The sequence below is a fragment of the Copadichromis virginalis genome, linkage group LG5, assembly GCF_057382275.1.
Source record: "Copadichromis virginalis isolate Kocher_CV1m ecotype Utaka linkage group LG5, C_Virginalis_male_GT1.1, whole genome shotgun sequence".
In the NCBI taxonomy this organism is placed as follows: Eukaryota; Metazoa; Chordata; class Actinopteri; order Cichliformes; family Cichlidae; genus Copadichromis; species Copadichromis virginalis.
The window spans coordinates 34,459,723-34,482,535 of NC_140622.1; the positions used below are offsets into that span (position 1 = coordinate 34,459,723).

The 22,813-nt window shown below is 37.4% G+C and overlaps 2 protein-coding genes across 2 annotated transcripts; one reads left to right on the plus strand and one right to left on the minus strand.

The window, feature by feature from the left end:
• The first annotated feature begins 592 nt into the window (after positions 1 to 592).
• On the plus strand, positions 593 to 7,389 carry LOC146710174 (troponin T, cardiac muscle isoforms-like). Its single transcript, XM_085457489.1, has 10 exons — positions 593 to 640; positions 765 to 786; positions 883 to 946; positions 1,048 to 1,164; positions 1,252 to 1,329; positions 1,508 to 1,609; positions 1,694 to 1,803; positions 1,936 to 2,026; positions 4,623 to 4,663; positions 6,997 to 7,389. The coding sequence occupies exons 4-10, from the start codon at positions 1,066 to 1,068 to the stop codon at positions 7,034 to 7,036; spliced, it is 561 nt and encodes a 186-aa protein (XP_085313615.1). The 5' UTR covers positions 593 to 640; positions 765 to 786; positions 883 to 946; positions 1,048 to 1,065; the 3' UTR covers positions 7,037 to 7,389.
• A 233-nt stretch (positions 7,390 to 7,622) lies between these two features.
• Positions 7,623 to 21,537, minus strand: LOC146710175 (plakophilin-1-like). The gene is made up of 13 exons (XM_085457490.1): positions 21,060 to 21,537; positions 19,089 to 19,180; positions 17,806 to 18,221; positions 17,547 to 17,694; positions 16,493 to 16,700; positions 14,873 to 15,041; positions 13,096 to 13,213; positions 12,513 to 12,689; positions 11,107 to 11,277; positions 10,814 to 10,967; positions 10,411 to 10,597; positions 10,153 to 10,237; positions 7,623 to 9,801 (listed from the first exon to the last, which is right to left on the minus strand). The coding sequence occupies exons 1-13, from the start codon at positions 21,430 to 21,432 to the stop codon at positions 9,727 to 9,729; spliced, it is 2,373 nt and encodes a 790-aa protein (XP_085313616.1). The 5' UTR covers positions 21,433 to 21,537; the 3' UTR covers positions 7,623 to 9,726.
• Positions 21,538 to 22,813: the final 1,276 nt, after the last annotated feature.

Consider the following 22,813-nt stretch of genomic DNA (forward strand, 5'->3'; position numbering starts at 1 on the left):
TTCATCTATGATGGAAAAGAAGGAATTCCAAAAGTCAGGTAAAAGGAAAATAATGTGTAAAAACATTAAATGTTATTATTTTTTACAATTTTCACTAAACTAAAGTTTTATAGTTGAGAATGCACCTGAACCACAGAAAATATGTTTCTTTTCTTTAGGTGTATATTTTATAAGCGCAAGTAGTTTGTAAGTAAAGTTATACATTTTAAGTGTTAACTCAAAATGTTGCATCGATAGATAAACATTCTTTGTATGGACAGAGACTAGTAGAGACATGAAGTTGTCTTTCAAGATAATCTAAAGTAGCATGTTCTAAACTGGACAAGAAACGCTTGTATGACTGCATGGCCCTTTATATCTATCATCTCTTTGGGAGACGTTCCTCTTAACGGACTCATATACTAAGTGCTTTACGAGCCTTAGGGTCATTCCAACGCCATCATCACTGACAGCCACTTAGTGACTAAAGTGACAGTGACTAATGTTTTTGTTGCATGAAGATTTTGTGTAGGTTGCGTCTCATTATTAGGATTTCAACTTTCATAGCTTTATGCTTTAAGCTGTGAGCTTTTTGTTTCTTTAATCAGTATTGACATTGCATATCATCTTTCAGAAGATGCCACAGAGGAAAATGAAGGAGGTACGGAAGGGTTATTTACAAAACACAGGAACTACTGTGTGTCAAAGGATAAGTGTTCTAATATTTCTCAGTGCTTTAATTTAATTTACTAAATGCTTTGATTTTTTTTATTGTGGATACACAGATGATGCAAAGCCCAAGCAAAGGTAAGAAAAGTTTTAAAATATTTTTATAAGTCAAACACAATACAATTTCCAATAAAATACATACTTAGGTACATTTTTTATTCTTGTTTTCCTTAGGCCAAATTTTGTGCCTGGCTTGGCAGCTCCCAAGATCCCAGATGGAGAAAAAGTGGACTTTGACGTAAGTTAATTTTAGGGCCAACTAAAATGAACAAATAATCCAAACACTCGTAAACTATAGTCCTTTGTTGTTTAAATAAAATATGAGCTTGATGTTTTCAGGACATTCAAAGGAAACGAATGGAAAAAGACCTGACTGAGCTCCAGACTTTGATTGAAGCTCACTTTGAGAAGCGTAAGAAGGAGGAAGAAGAGCTTATTGGCCTCACGCAGCGTATTGTATGTTATTTTTTTCTTTTGATAGTTTCAACAACCATTTGATTGTGTTACGTTTCAACTAAAAATGTCCTTCCGTTTCAATATCAGGAGAAACGCAGGTCTGAGAGAGCAGAGGAGATGAAGATCAGAGCAGAGAGAGAAAGAGAACGGCAGAACAAACTAGCAGTAAGTGTAGTTACTACAGAGTAACATTTTCAGAACATAACAGATATTTCCTACATGTTTAAGTTGTCTAAGAATCCACAGTTGTACCTAGGAATTGTATTCAATTTGTGCAAATTCAGACACTGCCAGCAGTCAAAATAGTGTGAAAAATCAAAGGTACTCTACATCATTTCAACAGGAAGAGAAAGCCAGAAAAGAAGAAGAAGAAGCCAAGAAGAGAGCACATGACGATGCAAGGAAGAAGATGATTCTGTCCAACCTGACTTTCACTGGATACAGGGTAACAATCTAGTTTACCATTAAAGCATCTTACTATAAAGTACATGTAAAAGTGCATTTCCGCTTGTGCTTGTTTCCTTTCCAGCAAACACAGAGTGGGACAAAAAAACCAACAGAAAGAGAAAAGAAGAGAAAGATCCTGAATGATCGACGCAAAGAATTAAATATTGATCATTTGAAAGAGGACAAACTCAGGTAAAAGGACACTGTTACTAAAACACTTTACTTTCTCTTGATTTATTCAAAATATCTGTCATGTACATAAAAATTATCTTTATTCATTATCTGATCATTATACAGTAAACTGTCATAACATTTTCTCTACAGAGAAAAGGCTAAGGATCTTTGGGACTGGTTGCGCCAACTAGAGGCCGAGAAATTTGAACTTCAGCAAAAATGCACAAAGCAGAAGTACGAGGTAAAATGTCAACAGATTCTTGCTGTTGCAGCCAAAGATTTCCTCTGAGTGGACAGATTCAGGCCAAGGTGAAAACAAAACATGAAAGTGTGGTGCCTGGGAACACCCATTGCAATGAGTCACAACTGTTTTCTTATATATAATGAGTGGAACTCAGCCAAAGATCCAAAATAGAAGGGATATAGTACTCAACTAACCAAGGTTTTGGTGATTGTGACCCACACCTGTTTTCACAGCTTGGCTCGTGGATTAGGCAGAGGAACAATAGGAGGGTCCACGACCCTCTTTGGGACACTCCCAATAAGACTTAAAAATTTGAGATTCTCCACCAATTGCTCTTAGAACTGAAGAAGCTTCTCAGATGAGAGGTGAAACGTCTTCAATAAACTTAAAGAAGTCCAGATGTTTTAATGCTTGTCTGTCTTTCTGTGTTAGCCCTGCAAGAGATTCCCGGGGTATATCTGCCCTCTAGTAGCTGAGACAGGCTTTAGCCCTCGCCCCATGATGCTGATAAGCGTTAGTGAATAGATGGATGGAGATGACTGGGTCAGAGCAAGTGGTCCAAACAAGGAACAGTGGTGAACCAGTAGCATGGATGGCCAAGGCTCATTGATGCACATAGGGAAAGAAGGCTGACCCTTGTGTTGAGGTCCAACAGATGTGCTACTGTTTACATTATTGTATTTTGCACAACTCTGTTGCTTGTGAAGCTCGCACACAAGAATTTCACTCACATGTGCTGTACCAATGTACCTGCACATGTGATGTGACAATAAAAGTGATTTGATTTGATTTGATTTACTGTAACTCAAATTGCCAACAAAGCTAATGGTAATTCTTATTGCCCCTACTGGTGCCTTTGCACCACTGAAAGTGTAACGGCGGGATGCGCAGAAGAGGTAGACCCAAGAGCAGACACGGTGGAGACAGAACTAGGTTTCCAAAAATAAAGCGAACCTTTATTGCGGCTGATGGCATGACAAAAACTATAAACACAGAGTAACTAAGCGGGCTATGAAACCAGTGTTGCCAACTTAGCGACTTTGTCGCTATATTTAGCGAGTTTTCAGACCCCTTAGCGACTTTTTTTTTAAAAAAGACGTGAAAGCGCGTATCTCTTTTACTCTGAACAAGCAGCGGGTGCTGTAATGCAGTCAGTTCTTCTTTTACTCTTTTACTCTTATGCTGTTTTGTGGATCACAAGGTTTAAAACTACTTATAAACACACACACACAAAGTAACTCCACCAGAGTGCCTATTTCGGGTCACTTGCCGGTCCAAGCCCGGGTAAAGGAGCAGGGTTGGAATTGTGACATTAAGAAAAAACAATAATTGCTAAAAGAAATTTAATTTGTAGTTCTAAATAAACTCTAAATGCATTTAGGACGTTTTTTACTCACTTTATGTCTCTTCCACGATGTTATTTCTCTCTCCAACAACATAGGTTACAATTAGATTAGCATGACCATATATGCAAATTAGGCGATGACGTCATTTAGCAACTTCTAGCGACTTTTAGGACAGCCAATAGCGATTTTTCTTACTGAGGAGTTGGCAACACTGTATGAAACACAGTGTCACAATAAGGGAAACTACAAAAATATGAGATGAGGATAACAGATGATCTGACACTGATTGAGCGGAAACACACAGACTAAGTACACATAAGGAATGATCAAGGGAAGAGGAATCACATGGGGAAAACAACTGACAACAATTAACACAATGACAGGACAGGGGGCGTGAAACTAAATACAATGAACAAAAAACACAAGGCTCTTTCAAAATAAAACGGGAAACATAACAAGACCCAGACATGACTCGAATTTGACAAACAAAGAAAACTTGGACATGAAACATGACAGATAAACACACGAAGACTTAACCTGACAATCTGACACAGAAAACTTCACACAGGGATGAGACAAATGGGGAGCTTGATAAATCATGAACTAAAACTGTAAACTAGGCATGACAGAATGTAAATAGATAAATGAAAATAACAACAAAAACATCAAGAACCTCAGAATACTGGGTCACATGACCCAGGACCATGACAGAAAGTGCTAAAAATGGGCACATGAGGATCAGAACTGGACCACGGAGCAATGGAAGAATGTGGCCTGGTCGGATGGATCATGTTTCCTTTTACAACTGGCAGCAAGACACCAGTGATACCTGCTTGGAATCCTTGGGTCCTGCTGGATAAACAAGTACAATCCATGGAGGCCCTGCCTTGCCGCTTACAGGGCTTAAAGGATCTGTTTTTAACATCTTGGTGTCAGATACCATAGCACACCTTCAAGGGTCTAGTAGATACCATGCCTCCATGGTTCAGGGCTGTTTTGCCAGCAAAAGGGGGATCTGCAAAACATCAGCTAGGTGGTCATAATGTTATGTCTGACTGGTTTAAATTTAACCTCCACAGTTACTCTTGAAAAAAAATTGTAGTTTGATTTTCTTTCATGTTTTCCTAGTTGCACGGTTTTTATGAAGATGTGATGATTTTTATATAGTAAAGCAAATGCTAAGAAGTCAACATGTTGGTTTTTCACAGTATAGATATCAATGAACTGTTAAACTACTGTTTTCTCAGGTCACGGTGCTGAGAAATCGTGTCAGTGATCATCAGAAAATGTAAGTCTATTCTGCTGTGGTTTCTGTTGACATTGAGTAGCAAAGGTAATGTACAAAAATTAGGATTTTATTTGCTTTCTAACATATAGCATGGACTAAAGACTGCAAAGCTGGGTAGAAATGTAGAACTACAGCAAAGTAAGAGGAGAAAGTAGTAATGAAACTTATCAATAAAAGGTTTCCACCTCCTCTCATTTCACCTTCTCCCCCCCCCCCCCCGCTTTCTAACAACAATGATCTCCATTCTTTTGAAACAGTAGAAGAAGTAACCGTTTGTCTTGGCAACCCCTATAGTAGGGCTAAAATTTCCTGAAACAGGACTGGGAAAAGTGTATGCTGGCATGTCTGAAGGACACATACACACCCAAATTAAGACCATGCATATTTTTCCAGCTGACGCCATGTAGGCTTTACAATAAATATAGTGAAGGGCTGAATAAAAACTAAAAAGTTCTAATACTGGTTTTCATTCAGAATATGCAAAGCAGGAACACACCTGAGTCAATAAGAGAAAAACTTTATCAGACTGAAATAAATCTGAATTTATAAAAACCTCCATAGGTTATAAAGGTACAGGGGACACGGACTTGTGTAGCAACAACAGATAAACATAGTAGGCAGTTATTGGTTAGCACATCCCATTATACAGCTATTAAAAAGCTTTGAGTCACTCCAGTATCTGAGGGCTGCTTTTGTAGTGTGTTCTCCAACACAAATGAGTAGAGTCATGGTAATTCTATATTCAGATCATATGCACAAAAATACGCACACTGTTTATTTTTTATTCAAAAATTTTAATCACTAAAAACCTTTCACTAAAGTATTTTAACTCACCATATTCTGAAAATAATTCAAATGATAATGAAAACATAACCCTTGTAAGCTACTGAAATGCACCCAGTGTGGCATCAAGTTTGTGGAAGCCACAGGCACAAACATTTGACATGGGTCTGTAAGTATTTTGACCTTTTTTTTTTTTTAGTAATTTTGCAATTTTATCTATGTACATTGAGATTTAACAAAATATTGCACTGCATTGCAAAAATGACTTTTTCTACAGTCACCCATTTCTAAAGGCTCAAAAGTAATTTTCTGATAAATGGTTTCATGGCTAGATAAGGCCTCTTCCCTTGTTTTTCTTGACATCTTAAACATATAAAAGAGTTTATTCCTAATGTAAAATTTGCATTTAGTATCTATTCACTTTTTATTTAAAATTAGTTCCAAAGACATGTTCATGCAAGTGAGCGAGGCCATTATTAATCTGAGAGACAGCATCAAAACCCTTTGGAATGGCCTCATTAACAATCTGGTTCTTAAAAAGAAGGAATGCACTGGCCAGCTCACCAACACTAAAAAGTCTCAATGACCACACAAGACAACTAAAGAGCATGATGACAGAATTATTTCCATGGTTAAGAGAAAAAATATTTTTCAACATCAGACCCAGTCAAGAAAACTCTCTAAGAGGTTGTAGTATAATTGTCAAGATATACTTTCAAGAGACAGTCATAAATGGCCATAAAAAGGATTTAAGGTGCAAACCACTGATTACAATCAAGAGCAGGAACAGCAGCCACACAATAGGTATGAGTTCCTAGCTTGGCCAGAAAACATCTAAAAGAGTCTGAACAGTTCTGGAAAAAATCTTTAGACAGATAAAACCAGGAGTAACTTCTACCAGTATGATGGAGAGGAAAAGTAAGTAGAAGCTCTGTTCTGAAGTATATCGCATCGTCTATTAAACACGGAGGAGGCAAAGTTATGGCACAAGTGTGTATGCCTGTTACTGGAACTAGGTCACTAGCTGCAATTGATGTTTTAACTGCTGATAAAGGTAGAAGAATGAATCCTGAAGTGCACAGGGCTACACTCTCTATTCAGATTCAGTGAAATGCTGCAAAACTGATCTTAATGCAATTACTGCTTAACAGTGCAAATGGATATTGACTCGAGTTACTTCAGAAAAAGCAACCCAAGATTTTAGCAAGACAAAGAAATGTGATGTAAAAAGTCAGTGACATGAAGTTCAAATGTTAGAAAAGACACAGGTAAGCCCTAAGACAGAAAATTTACCTAAAATAATTTAAATTTCAAATGCAGCCGCAGTGACTTATTTGCATCAGTAGAATGAAATACATTTCTAAAGATCAATTCAAGGGTCAGCTCACAAGGAATGCAGCCACTCAGCCTTGCATTCAGGTTTTCACAAACAGATATACGACCAGTGGGAGTGAATACAAGGTTCAACAAGCACTACAGATGACCACCAAAAAGCTAGCCTGTGTGCTCGCTGATGTGATGATTCTCTGCTGACTTTTATTTATTCTCAGTTCAAAGGGTGGCAGGAGCAAGCGTGGCCTGAGGAAGTAACGTCTGACATCAGCTGGAGAAAAACCAGCAACATCAGCCATCCGTAAACGACTGAGAATAAGAAGCTGGATAATAATATTTTCTTAATACTTGAAAATGCAAGAACAATAAAAAAAGTACGCTCTTTTAGATGTTGTTAGTGGAATAAAGTGCATGTTAAGTTACTGATAGCAGACAGATCAGATGATGTGGTTTAACTTGTGTTCATCTGACCATGTGTAACACATAAAGATTTTTTTTTTTAAACTGAATCCAAAAGTTTAGAAAACTGACTGAAAGAAATAAGAGCAACTGAACCTATTCTGGTGTGTAGGATTTTGTGATTGCAAGAAATTTAAATAAACTTGTATCTAACAAAATGGATGTAGCATTTGTATCTGTGGCTCCAGCACTCGTGGGAACTTACAGATGAATACCAACTCTATGATAGTTATAAAAGCCACACCTGCTTTAATGAAGCCAGATTGTCGTTTTTGGCAAACTGGACTTAATAGTTTTATGTGACAGATTCCAGTTAGTTTACTTTTACTTTGCCATCCTGTTTTATTTGTGGCTTTTGACATATGACATCCACATAAGGTTGATGCATTCTCACAGTAATACAAGCTTTTTATTAATGAACACATTCAGACACAAATCTCCAGTGTACAATGAAGTGATTATTTAAAAAAAGGTCAGCTGTGCCAGAAGTCTAAATCTAAATAACACCCACGGACCCAAAATCCCCTCATGGCTGTTCAGTGGATTATGTGGTTTGAAATGTGGACGACCAAAGTTCAAATCTGGTCAACAGTTATATAATAGAGTGAGCGCAACAACAGCTGCAGTGCCTGGATTAATAAAATAAATCATAGGGGTGGAGTAAACAGAATGCGAGAGATGAGTTGCTAATCTGTCCTGAAGCATTTCAAACTGCAGTCAAGGGGTGTGACAAGACATGAATGAGATTGGAAACTTCTTCATGCTGAACCAGTGACCGTGAAAAAGGACTCAGAATTACTCAAAATTCTTGGATTACCTTTGCAGCCAAAAGAATATATTTATTTCAGCTTTATTACCAGTACTGTGTTCAATACAGCTAGCTAATTTCAAAATGGCAATCATACATATGAAATAGATGGACATCCCAACAGCAAAAGTTGTATTTACAAATAGAGATACACATCAAATGTCCTACAGCAGCAATGCTAACAGAATATCATTTATTTTTATTTGGTTATGTTATGCATTGTCAAAATTTTTTACATGTGCATTACATGCTATGACACACATTTTAGTGCAAGATGAAAGCCGAGGCATTGTGTCACTATATATTTATGCAAGCTCACGGTTCCAAAGTGAAGGCTTGGACACAAACTGTATATAAAAACATGACATGACAGCATTAAAAATGGGAAAAGCAAATAAAAGGCAAGGCAAGGCAAGTTTATTTGTATAGCACAATTCAACAACAAGGTGATTCAAAGTGCTTTACAGAGACATTAGAAACAAGAACAAATAAAAAGCATGATTTAAAATTGATTAAAACAAACAAATAAACTAACTAACTAATAAACAAACAAACAAACAAACAAAACAGTATATAAAATCAAAACAGATAAAATCAGAACAGTAGATAAAATCAGTAGTTAAATGTAAGTTTTGAAATTTAAGCTTAAAGTGTGGATTTGGTGCTTTATTCAAATGCAGCTGAGAACAGGTGAGTCTTCAACCTGGATTTAAATAAACTGAGTGTTTCAGCTGATCTGAGGCTTTCTGGGAGTTTGTTCCAGATATAAGGAGCATAAAAGCTGAATGCAGCTTCTCCGTGTCTGGTTCTGACTCTGGGAACTGATAAAAGACCGGATCCAGATGACCTGAGGGATCTGGATGGTTCATACTGGGTCAGGAGGTCATTGATGTATTTTGGTCCTAAACCATTCAGAGCTTTATAGGCCAGCATCAGAACTTTAAAGTCTATCCTCTGACGGACAGGCAGCCAGTGTAAAGACCTCAGAGCTGGACTGATGTGGTCCACTTTTTTGGTCTTAGTGAGGACTCGAGCAGCAGCGTTCTGAATGAGCTGTAGTTGTCTGACTGATTTTTTAGGTAGACCTGTAAAGATGCTGTTACAGTAATCAAGCCTACTAAAGATGAATGCATGGACTAGTTTTTCCAGGTCCTGTTGAGACATCAGATCTTTTATCCTTGATATATTCTTGAGGTGATAGTAAGCTGACTTTGTTATTGTCTTAATGTGTTTTTCTAAGTTTAGGTCTGCATCCATCACTACACCCAAATTTCTCGCCTGGTTTGTGGTTTTTAGATGTATAGATTGAAGTTCTCTGGTGACCTGTAATCGTTTTTCTTTGGCGCCAAAGACTATTACCTCAGTTTTGTTTTTGTTTAGCTGGAGAAAATTGTGGCACAACCAGTCATTGATTTCCTCAATGCATTTACCAAGAGCCTGTGCACTTTCTGCATTTTCGCTCTTATTGTACTAGACTTTCACCCATATTCCAACAAGGAAACAGAAATTTACATCATATAAAAGATCATGTAGTGATTTGTTCATGGATGCACTATGTGGAGTTTATGGATGAAATGGGAAATGTTGCAACTCTGCTTCTGTGATTTTATGTCCTGTGGGTGTGTAGACACATTGCAGGTGAGTTACTTCACTGAACAACTTTCAGAGGTCTGATAAGCTGTTAATCAACAACCTGAAGTGACCGCTGTACCGCCATGGTGATGTCATTCACAAATAAGGACTTGCTCATCCCTTGCTGCAGGATAAATAGTTAAATATAAATGAGTGTTCTGCATCGGTCAATACACTCGTCTAACAGTAAGTGGTGCATTCAACTCAAACATTTACCTCATTTGCTTTAATGGCAAAGGTAAAAAATGGTTTATCTTGATAACAAAGATGTGCAAACAAAGTCCCCCAAGTGATTTATAAAACCTGAGCTGCGGGATTCCTCAGCTACATCACTCATGTCTCAGTCGTTTTTAAGCTGGCATTTTAATCCTTCAATCTTTCTACATGTGATTCTCACAAATACCTGAGGGAGGTGTGGAGTCTAAGGTAAGATAATCGGAGGACACACCCAAACATGACAGATCTTAGCACTCACCCGTTTCAGGAAGCTTTGTAAATCTTTGTCTGACCAAAGTTTGCAGAGAAACAGGGCTGACGCTTTGCTGGATTTAGGGAAGTATCTATGAGAGAGGGGAAGGAAGTGTTTAAACTGGATTGAAAGCATGTACATTTTACAAAAACAAATTCCAAACAAATCATAGATATTCCTCACAGCTTAAATAAACCTGTTTGTTTATTTATTTAAGTCATATACAAACCACCAACTTCTCTGCAGTTAAACAAAGAATCTTACATGTTTTTGCTGAGATCGTTCAGGGAGCTTATCAGCTTGTTGTTTAATAAGTTCTTGTTCATCTCGGGATTCCTCATAAACAGGCAGCTGGCAGCCTGGCAGGCCATGGCAAGAGTATCATCAGATTCATTCCCTCCCGTGGTGCCATTGCTGAGGATCACCAGCAGCTCTGGAAGCCCTTTACGACCTTTAATGATAAGATAAACAAAATCCCCTCACTGTTTAACACAAACTAACTTTTGTAAAGCTGCAAAGAATTTTTCAGGATGATAAATTTCACAGTAAAGACTATTCTATTGTTTTAGGATGATAAAATTAAGAGTAAAATGCCTTTTGTTTAGATTTAAAATAAAGTACACAATAAAGGCAAATACAAAGATTTTGAATTAAAACCAATTCTTACTGATGGCACTGTGCAGGACAGGGTTCTTTGTCAAGTTGGCTATTAAATCCACTGTGCTCCTCTGCAGGTTGACTTTTTTTGAATTCAAGAGGGGACTGATAACCTGAAGCCCATTCAGTTTCTGTACAATGGTTTGACCAATTGCCCTGGAAACCTGTGAATACAAGAGCCCATATCAGCCTCTGAACTCAGCAAATGACATGACAGTTGTAGATGCAACCAAAATTAAGTTTAAAAGACAAGTGAAAATTTTATCAGTGTTAGACAGCTATTTGTAACATATTTCTCCTTACGAGGCCTTCCTGTGCAGTGAGACTCTGCAATATTCCACAACAGGCTTCCCGTGTTTCTTCTCGCTGGCTAGAGCCAAGCAAAAACAGGTAACTCTCCAGGGTTTTGGAATGAAACAGCCAGCTTGCCCCAGCAGGTTGTGACTCTTCAATAACTGGGAAGTCAAAATGATACTGGACAAGAAAGAGAGCAAGATCTTTATCTATCTCTGGCCTACTAAATTGTCCTCCATAAATGAGTTGAAAAAGCATTTTTTAATCTCTAAATGCAGGTGATTCTTTTTAAGTAGTGGAGACTCACAGTGTGCATAACAATTTTTGCAGGAACATGAAGTAAATCTGGGCAATTCAGAAAAAAGTGATGGTATTGAATGCAATACGGCAGCGGTCCCCAACCCCCGGGCCTCGGACCGGTACCGGTCCGTGAGTCGTTTGGTACCGGGCTGCAAGAGTTGAGGCTCAGGTGTGAAATGTATGGTTTTCAGGGTTTTTATCGGTTTTCAGCGTTATTTTGTTATCGTTTTTATCGTTAACTCGGTTTTCCTGGGTCTTTTCAAGTGTGTTATGAATAAATCGTCTTTTTTTCGGTACCGGTACTAGTTTTATTTTGTTGTATTTATCTGCGACACCTTAAAGGCCGGTCCGTGAAAATATTGACGGGCATAAACCGGTCCGTGGCGCAAAAAAGGTTGGAGACCGCTGCAATACGGTACTACATGTTGAAACCCATCCTGCGTGCTCTCCTTATTAATGTGCCTATTTGGATTTTTTTTTATACAGCACATTTTATCACAGATGATGTCAATGTACTTTAAGTTAAAGGAAAAATCATGAGTAAAAATGCAGAAAAAAAGCCATTTCATCACAGGGTCAAGTACACCACACAACAATTCATCCCTCCACCCCCAAAAATCATGTAGCAACTCTACAAAACGTTTAATACAATTTTGTTTATTGGTAAAAGATTTACTTTAGAGGTCTGTTTGGGTTATAAGCCAACCGTGAAAGAGAAAGTTAGAGATGTACCAAGGGGACACGCCTTTACGAGATTTGAAGACTATTAAAAGATTTCTCAGTCTCTGTTGTGACTATTGGATTAGTCATTTCCGTGCATGTCTAAGAACTGTGGTTTTTTGCTTTTTGAGTAAACATTTTTTTAATAACTCCTAAAAGGAGCCAGATCGGAAAGTTTCCCACTGTCACTGTCAATTTCAAACACTGGAATTATTAATGACTTCTATAATGTTGGCGCAAGTGATAAATCATTTGTCACCCTTCCAGCAGAGGGGAAAGGTAGGAACAACAGGTTCTGTCTAGACTGACAGGTACTTGCAGGCACTTTTTAAACTACTTCTGATAGTTCAAAAGTACTACTTAGGACTTTATTCATTCTAATATGTCTTTCTCACCTCACGTTCTAGTGATTTGCTCCGAGTGCTGAAACAACCGATGGGACTGATATTGTCCTGGCTGTTGCTCCTGTATATGTTTTTACCCAAAGCATTGATCCTGATGAACAGCTCAGGAGCCTCGGCCTCCAGCTGGAATGTCAGATTGTGCAGGATGCACACACAGTTTTCGGCTGACTGATTTCAACAGGGGAAAACATAGAGACGATAACAGTCATACACATGTGCAATGTAAACTAATAAAAAAGATGAATTCAAATGAATTTTTATTGACATAGCACCTAATCAAAACATTTGCGTCAAGGCGCTTTATACTGTAACCCTACAATAATAAACATAGAATAATGGAGACAGATTTTCAATAATTATAATAATTACATCATGAGTTATTATGGAAAATTACTGTAAAATGACAGATGGTTCTTTAAGATCATTTGATTACATAACAAAACAAAAAATAGCACTTTTTGAGAACTTTCTAGGTTCTAAAAACATATGTACAAGCTGAACACAGCAGTTACCCTGCTTTCTCTATAGTATGTTATGCAAAACTTACATATACAATGCTTTTCACACAGTTTACCTCATCATCTTCTTTTCCTGTTTGCACACACTCTTTGATATAAGCGACCAAACAGTCGATCAGACTCCGACATTTTCTCATTGTCTGTCTGTAGCTTTGCTTAGAACTGCTGAGGTTTCTGTTGAAATTAAAACACAAGATACATGCTAATTAGACACCCCAGAGTAAGAAATACTGTTGGCAAACCCATCTACTTTTTAATATTGGTAAAAATTTGAAAGTACAAGCAAAGTATATAAATACTTTACTCAGTCATTGTATGTACTCCACTGTGTTTATCTGTCAGACTAAAGCAGTTACACAAGGCCTCAGAAAAGGTATCAAGAATTCCCTTGAAAGAAATCACATCTAAGAACAATCGAACCTTACCTTAAAAGTAAACAATGTTAATCCTGTACAGTCATTATTAAAACAGAAAATAAACAGCTGCAATGTAGAATAATACAGGAAGTCAGGCAGGTGCTTTAGATTGGAGTCATGTTTTTAGCTGATACCCTATCATACTCTACGTTATTAGATTACAATGTATTACCAACAATTACAACAGACCTCTGAAGACAATCCTTCAAAAGCAGCAACCCCAATGAGTCATTGAGCAACCCTGATAAAGAAGCTAGCTTACCTTAAAAAAACCTCATACATATTTTTTAAACACATGTTCAAATTGACTCAAACAGATTTTTGAGTTAATAAACTACCTTGTGTGCATCCATTATAACAATGGAACAGCAATACTCAAGAAGGCTGTAGTGTTTAAATAATGTTCAGTTGTTACTAAGGGGCCAAAGGCGTGCAAAGATGATATCCCAGAAACCCTCAGCAGCCAGAACTGTTCATGCAAGGCAGGCTGGATCTACGTTTTTATGCTGTTTACAGCAAATTCTGACACTACCATTTAAGTGTTGCAGTAGGGATCAAGACAGACCAGAAAACATTTTTTCCAATGTTCTTTTATCCAATTTCAGTGAGTTTGTCTACACAGTAGCCTCAGTTTCTTATCCAACAGGAGTGGAACCTGGTGTGGACTTCTGCTGTTATAGCCCATGTGCTTTAACATTCGATGTACTACGGTTTCAGAGGTGATGTTCTTCAGGCCATGGTTGTATCAAGTGGTTATTTGAGTTTCTGTTGCTTCATTAGCTGAAAGAAGCCAGGGCATTCAACTCTGTTCTGAGCCATCAAGAAGGCTCACTGGATATTTACCCTTTCTTGGACCATTCTCTGTAAATCCTAGAGATGGTTGTGTGAGAAAATTCCAGTAGATCAACAGTTTATGAAATACTCAGACCGGCCCATCTGCCCACAACCATGCCACACTTGAAGTCATTTTTCCTCTCCATTCTGATGCTCAGTTTGAGCTTCAGCAGATCCTGTTAATTGTGTCTACAAACCTGAATGCACTTAGTCGCTGCATGTAACTGGCTGATAGGATATTTATGTTAAGTAGTGGAATAGGTGTACTTAAAAAGGTGCCTGGTCAGTGTATAATCTGTAAATCTCACCTCCATAATGATTATTTAAGACCTCTCACATGTGAAGGAAGCCAACTCTTACACAGTTTTATGCTGCCTTTGGTTTATCACCAACCTTCTCTATCTCATATCATTATAACCCAGTAAAATAAATCAGTAATTAAGGAAAACAATTATAAAAGATTGTTACATAATGCAAACTTTACTGGTTGTTTGATATGTATTCACTGCTCAGAAACACCAAACAGTAAAGGAAAAGCAATGAATTCATTGGTGATGCTCCGCTAGAACACGCTTCTTCTTACCTAAGACATCCTGTGGTGTGAAAAAAGATGTCAGCATCTTTACTGTTCCCATTGAGCTGGTTGGGACCTGTTGTGTAAGGAAGAATTACACGCTCCATTAAAACGGGCAGTGCACTCTTCAACAGCTCTGGCTTCAGATGGTCTACAGAAGACAGATTCCACAGAAGACCTGGAAAGATAAGGAAACATGACCGTTTAGATCAAAATGTCAATCAACACTCAAAAAAAATGAAATTGGGTGGTTGTTACATTTACAAAATTCAAACTTGTAATGTGAACAAAATAATTTCGTGTTTCTGTGGTGAATGTAATTAAATCATGTAGGATCTGCATGAAATCCAGCAACTTAATTTATTCTTGTTGAGATGACATGATACAATCTAGTAAGAGTGGTTAGTTGCCTGTATTCACAAAATTCACAAGCTCACACAAGAGTTCAAACCACAGGAAAATCACTAGGGTTAGAAGAGACAGACAACAATACACACACTACGTATATGCCTTAGCTATTTATTGCGGTTTAACCTGGACAAGGACAAAAACGTAAAGAAAATTCTATATAAAGCCTCGTAATCATAGTTTCCCTATTTTTTTAAGTCTAGATTGACAGCTCGGTGGCACAGTGGTTAGCACTGTTGCCTCGCAGCAAGAAGGTCTTGCAGTGGGTTCTCTCTGGGTACTCTGGTTTCCTGCCACAGTTAAAGTCATGCATAAGTTAGGTTAATTGAAGTTTCTAAAATATCTGTGAACATGAGTGCAAATGGCTGTCTGTATCTCTGTGATAGACTGGCGACCTGTCCAGTACTCTGACTGCCACCCTATCACATCTGGGATAGGCCCCAGCATCACTGTAACCCTGGTAAAGATAAGAGGAGTGCAAGTTATTATAAATCCATTAACATTTTATGTTAACCAGACTCTAGACTTTGTTACACTTTGTTGAACACTCCAAAAAAACAACTCTTTAAATGAACGTAAAATGATTTCCACATTAATAAATGGCTTTCTATCACGATTAAGCATTTTTGTTGCACTAACGTAATTTGCATGGGTTGGATCAACTCAATTAAATTAAGTTGGACTCAACTGTAGTAAAACAGTTGAATCATCATTAATTAATCAAGTTAGTCCAACTCAAGTACATCAAGTTGCAATAACAGAATTGCATAATGCTAAAATAAAGCAATTTAAATACGTGGAAATTCTTTCCATGATTTTTTTATGTTCATTCAAAGAGTTATTTTTTTGAGTGAAATAGTCAATCACTGCCTGTCGCAAAAATATAAAAGAATTCATGCTGATTTTATAGGTTTAGGTTTATATATGTATTTGGCTGTTTTCTCAACTGTTTTACTATTTTACGTGTTATTCAGATGCAATCATAGAGTTAACTGTTCCTTCTTCAACACATTTACAGAATCCTTGTTTAACTGCACCTAAATGAAAGCCGTTTGGGTAGTTTCCTCTGAAAAACAGTAAACATATATAATGTGCCAGAACTTGATGAGTATGTAAACACTGTTATGTAATACTACACACCAGTGGCTCCCTGTCAGACTTGTTTGGTTAGGTGTGTGTCCGTTTGTATAGAGGTGCATATTTCAGTGTGATAATATTTACCTGTCAGTTGTTTCTGTAGCTCTAAAGAGTTTGCATCTTTGAGCAGAGCAGCAGCCTGCGTGATGCCACCGCAGCGCTGTATCTCCTCTTTGTTTTTCTCGTTTTTGAAGGACAAGTTACGAAGAGCAGCTGAGACTGTAGAGGTGACTTGCAAACTGGGACTGTGCAGCAGATTCACCAACGGAGGAATGCCATTAAGCTTTAAGACCTGTGGGAACACATGACTTCAGGTTAAGTGCAGCTTGGAATCATTTTTTTGTTAGAAAGAAAATGATTTTTGTTCAAGGTTCAAGGTTCAAGGTTCTTTATTTGTCACATGCATAGTTATCCTCTCCTCATCACTGGCTAGATAGTCCACATGTGCAAAAATGGGGGGGGGGGGGGGGTGTAGAGGAAGAACATTATATATATATATACATACATACAGTATATACACTGGGTGAATGTGCAGTAGTAGCAGCAAGCAGGTGAATTCTGTACATTAATATGAATAGACATCTGACTATTTTACAGGATAGACAATATAAACATATTTAAAATTAAAGGAATTGAAATGTACATTGTGCCTTGGTGATCATTTAGTATTGAATCCATGTGAAGCTTAATATAAAATGATTGCATTATTAAAGACCATAAAGTACATTTTAACAATGGTATAATTTAACGGCTACTCAGCATTTGCTGTAATTGGAAATTGCATTCACTGCTACTACAAATCCAATAAAGCGTCACTGAATAAATTACGACTGAAATCTGAAGGATTTTAAGTTTAACTGGTTTTGGTAATATGCCAGTTGCAATTTTTTAGAGTATCAAATAAAAGATTATTTATATAGCACCACATCACAAAAGTCAGCTGAAGGTGCTTTTTACTGTAACACAAGTGATTCATATTCCATGTATTTCCTTCACCTTTGTCATTTGCCATGTCTCATAAAAGCAATACTGATCCAGGTTACACTTAGGAGGAAATGATAAGCATTCCAACACCACAGCAAGATAAGATAAAAACATATGAACATATTAAGAACATATTAAGAATGAGGTAAGCTACCTCCTCTTTAGCTTTGTCGTCAATGAAAGTGTTGTGCTGGATGTAGGAAGCTCCACAGTGCTGATACGTCTCCTCATCACTGGCTAGATAGTCCACAGCCTCCTTCATAGTAATATCAACTTTATCAATTTTGGCATTTCCATCGGAGCTGTGAAAAAAATATTTAGATATTTGTTTTTTTATTAGCAATTTTGTTTAATCATAACATAAAATTTAAATGTGAAATTCAGGAAATGATAAACTGTATTTTCCGACTCACCCAGAATCCATTTTGCTTTTGAATGAAGGCTCGGTAACGATCAGCTTTGGGGCTTTAACTGTGTCTATTCGGCTGTATATGAACTGATTGTTTGCTTTAGTCTGACCATTTGCAGCATACTGTGGTGGGGGTACCGTGGTCCTCGTTATAAACTGGCTGGTGGCTCTTTGTGACCTGCTGGCACCAGTCTTCATGGTTTGGATTCTCTTTGATGGGCCCGAACGCGATGGTACAGTGCACTGATGTAATACCATATTGGGCTCGCTGCGGCTGCTGTTGCTCTGACCGGCTCCCATAGGCCCAACAGGGGCATAGTGACTCTTATATTGATAGGCAGAAGATACTGTGTATCTGTTCGCACTGGATCCCTGGGAGATGTTGGCTTTTTGCTGGGTACTGTTTTTCTCATAGCTGAGCTGCAGAGCCACAAAAAAGATACATGTGTTTGCAATCAAATATATCACTGTGTCACGAAGACTTATTTTACCAGCACTGAGACTCGCATGGAGCAAATCAAACTGTGAAAGAACATTTTGGTTTGCAACCCTGTGGTGTAATGCCTGGCAAGCTGTTAAATAGATTTTTGTGGGAAGAGCCTCTGGAAGGATCTGAAAACAATTTTTGTGTCTTCACATTTTCTATTCAAACCTTATATTTACAAAGATAGATAGCTACATCTATACATATACATAAAAGAAATAAAATAATAAAATAATGATAAATCAGTACTTCCCAAAGATAGCAATGCAGGTAAGATTTTAGAAGGTTTGGGTGTTGAGCAAAAATTACCCCACAAGACTTGTCTCTAAAAATATTCTGACTCTGGAATGATTCCAAAAATACACGTAAACAAAAATAAGGAAACAAGATTAAACTTGATGTGCGATTTTGAATCCAACCCTCAAAGGGTTAATGATTGACCATTGTTACACAATTTCGTTCTCAGCAAGTCCCACAATGTGTCTCAGTGGAATATTTCATTCACCCACTATCTGATGGTTGATTTAAGAATTCCTTTATTTTTTTAAAATATAAATAAATTTTTGATAATAGTGCCACTAATTAAACAACGAAAACAATAATAATAATACTAATAAAAGAAGATGATATAATGTATGTGGTATTTTTTTTAAATTTAATACAGTCTAAAATAAGGCTCTAATATAAATAATGTCTTTTGGTAGTTTTTTGCCACAATTCCGAAAATGTCAGGAAGCATTCCTAAATGTCACAAAATATTTGTGTTTACAAATAGTGAAAAAAAAAGATATTCATAATCTTACACTTCTAGAGTAGCCATTCTTGAGAAGCATAATTCCATTTGTGCTCTGCGGTGATTTCGGAATTTCTTCAAACACAGAGTCATACGAAGGGCCTGAGGAGAAATGTAGACATTCTTAAGCTGTAAAACAGTACAATAATCACCTGATTTATGATCACTAATTTACAGCATTTGCCTTTAGCAAAAAAAGTTAAACTTCTTGTTTCCTGTCAGCATATCTGATGTAGTGTTTATGCATAAATTTACCGTGCTGATAGAAAAAAGAAGGAAATGAAATAAAAGTTAGACAACACTTCAGCCTAGTAGAAAGCAGTGGCCTTAAGTGGGAGCATAAATATATCAGCGTCTATAAGGGTTCTTGTCTTTAAACATGTAACGGTCACACTGGAACTCTCATTTTATGAATCCATTAAATTCTGTGAGAAAGTAACACTACACATGTGACATCCACTAACTTTTGGTTTCTTCCTGAAAGAAAGCTTCACCGCGCGCTCTCTTTTAACTCTATTACGCCTTTCCTCATAACACCCACATAACTGATTGCACTCTGTTAGTTAGTTAGGCTGCTGAACAAGTGTCCATTTGTTTACTGACCTTTATGTGCACACTCTGCAGACTGTGTTGTGCTGGACTTGCTTGCTGACATTACTCAAATTATTTCTGAAGTGCATCCTATTGTAGCTCTGTAAGGTCAGTTTTGCAGTATTTGCGGTTCATAACAATCTTACGTTTGTCTTTAAAGCTATACAGGCTTCTATTGTCATTTCTATTGCACCGATACTCTGAATCCCCAGTTTGTGAATTGTATTTAGGTTATGTAGCGTCTCTTATAGAAATCCAATCTTTGTTAAATGTTATATTGTGAATAAATATTATTTCCTCCCCACACTTTTTATAGTAAATGAACATTTGTCATACTTCCTGTGGTATAGTAAAGCTGAGCTATGTCAAAAACAACATCTATAATAACTTAAATAATTTGCACCTATCTTTCTTATTTCAAAATATTTCTTATATTTCAAACACAGGTATGTGATTTGCTTGTGTTGTTTCTTTTTTTGTAGTAGCAGTAGATATGATTTAAAAGTACACAGATCAGAGGTGACATTAATATTTCTTTGCAGTTTATGCTGTACATTCAGTTGCACAACCAGTACATTTTGTTAACAAAAAAGCCTAAATTATGTTTAAATGCCTTCTCAGTACTACTGGGGGGAAAACAGGATGAAAACAAGAATACTGAAGCCTTTAAGCAATTTATCAGTTATTAAAAAAAAAATTATATCCTGATGCAAGGGGTCTCCTCTCCTGACCTGACGATGCACCCATGGAACACAAGGGCTCAATGATCAGATGAATAAGCATGAATATGCAACAAATCAAATGCTATCTTAATTCAAAGCTGACGTTGAGCTGATGTCGAGTACTCTCCAGCACAATCAAACACTATGCATCAGGTAATCTTTCAGAAAAATATTAGAATCCAGAGACTTGGAGAACCAATAGCAAGGCATTCTAAGACTGATTCTCTTGTTATAACCATAACAAAAAGTCCTTTTTTTCATTTTGCTTTGATGCATTGTATTATTCAGCTTGAGCTACAGTTTCTCTGTAATTAAAAACAGAATATTATCAACAAAAACATCTACAAATGATTATCATATTAATATGAAGTTTTGGTTTATGTTGGCTTCATATTCGAACATAAAAAGTTATGAATTTCGTCTTGAGGGACTAAGGAGAGATGGTTTTGTGTTCTGTATAGACCTTAAACGGCGAAACCCAAACGAGGGAAACACGTTTCTTGAATGGCTTTCTATACGCTAGCCTTTGAGTCCTGAAGAAGACGACAGGGTCAACGTTTTTAACTGCTTTCTTTCACTTTCAGGCTCACAATCTCCAAGATCTCCTCCTTGATACTCCTAACCGTCCAAAGCTGTATCTGTGCTCTGGGTGTCGTGGCTGATCTTACTTGTTGGAGACAAAGAAGTAGATCCACTCCTGCTGCTGGTGCTGGACTTCGACTTTGTCCGCTTCATACTTTGAACTTGCTCCAGGACACGTTGCTGTGCGCTTCGGTTCTGGTTAACCGACGGCATCGCAAGTGACGTGTCGTCCACATTCCCGATGGAAATGACAGATTTTAACGGGTTTCCTTTCGACATTTTTCTAAATGTCCCGACGGCTCCGCGGGAGATAAGTGAAATTCGACAGCCGCCGAACGTGCAGTCTGAAGAAAGCGCACCTTGCCCTGCCCTGCGCAATAAACCGCGCCCATACGGACACAATAGGACAACAGGACCGCCGTAGCGTGACACTTTTACTTTTTTCTGTTGTTTTAACATATACCTATAAGAAACAGTCTGGCAAAGAACATAACATAGGCGCGTTTAAAGTACTGGAAAATAATAACAGTGAAGCAGTCTATTTGTCATCGAATATTTCTACTTTATGTAACTTCGTTGTAGTTGCAGTTATGCTGCAAGTAATTATTCACCTAGAAATGAATGCCAGGTTTAGTTTTTGTTTAACCAAAGCCTATGACAACGAGAGAAAATACTAGATTTAAAGCACACATTTCAGCAAAGTGAACTTGTATACACACACACACACACTGTTTGAACTGAAAAGGTCAATAGACACTCACTCAAAAGATATCTGCTTAAAAACAATCACAGGAGTAAAAACTGAGTGATTAAATGTTGTGTTGTTTGTGTCATGGAAACAAGACTTTTGTTGCCAACTAAAGTCAAGCAAATAAGGAGAAGGAAAAAGAAAGTGTTGAGTGAGGTTAACCCATGTTTAGACCTGTTCACACGCTCTTTTTCCTCCTCCTTGAGCACAGAGAAAGCCGGAAAAGGCTGCAATTTCTACAGCATGCTGCAAAAGAAATAAAAGTATTAAACAAAACAGTTGACTTTGTTGACTTATATTGTGTGCAATATGTCCCATAACAGGATAATATAACTTGACTAATAATAACTCACAAGAAAAAAGCACAACTGGTAAGGTGCTACTTACTTGTTTGCTAAAATTTACAATACAAGTTCCTTTTGCACAACAAAAGTCTGTAAATAGCCTTTTCAGACTATCATTTACATTACCAGTATCCTTTTTCCATTTTACAAACGCCAGGCTATCACTTTGTTGGAGCGAAAATTTCAAACCAGTTCTGATGAGTTGTATACCTATATCATTTATGGAAGGTTATTAATTAGATTTTGGAAAGTGCAACAGAATAACTTCCAAACATAGTTTTAATCAAAGTTGCACAGGTGTACAACACCTTACATGTCAGCGCGTCTTAAACATTTGCCATATTTGTGTTTCGAGTTTGAAACTTCTACCTTGTGTGCAGTTAATGTATTATTCATATTTGCAGGGGGGGGGAGAGAGAGCATTTGAATGCACCACACCCATGTCTGAGCTTGTCTTCTGTGCATGCTAAAGGTGTGAGCTGGCATCTAATCTATCATGTTAGGTTGTCGGCTTCTTATGTTCTCACTGGCTTTGTTGTTTTCACAGCCGTTGTCTGATATATTTATTATTGTGAAAGCTGTTTTTTTTTTAAATCAATGACATACTTAGAGAAAGACCTGTTCTGATACTGTACTGTACTTTGACTGCTCTCTAGTGGTGAATATGTGAATCTCAGGGAATACAAACTACAGTTTGAAATGTCAGACGCCATCTCCTGACGACTTGACAGGTCTACATAGAGCCACA

Coding starts and splice junctions, on each gene's coding strand:
- LOC146710175 (XM_085457490.1), bottom strand. CDS start 21,432: ATGTTAAAACAACAGAAAAAAGTAAAAGTGTCACGCTACGGCGGTCCT. Junction 13,214..14,872: donor CACACCACAGGATGTCTTAG/GTAAGAAGAAGC, acceptor TAATTTCAACAG/AAACCTCAGCAGTTCTAAGC. Junction 10,238..10,410: donor AACGATCTCAGCAAAAACAT/GTAAGATTCTTT, acceptor CCTCTCTCATAG/ATACTTCCCTAAATCCAGCA.
- LOC146710174 (XM_085457489.1), top strand. CDS start 1,066: ATGGAAAAAGACCTGACTGAGCTCCAGACTTTGATTGAAGCTCACTTT. Junction 1,165..1,251: donor TTGGCCTCACGCAGCGTATT/GTATGTTATTTT, acceptor TTTCAATATCAG/GAGAAACGCAGGTCTGAGAG. Junction 1,330..1,507: donor AACGGCAGAACAAACTAGCA/GTAAGTGTAGTT, acceptor TCATTTCAACAG/GAAGAGAAAGCCAGAAAAGA.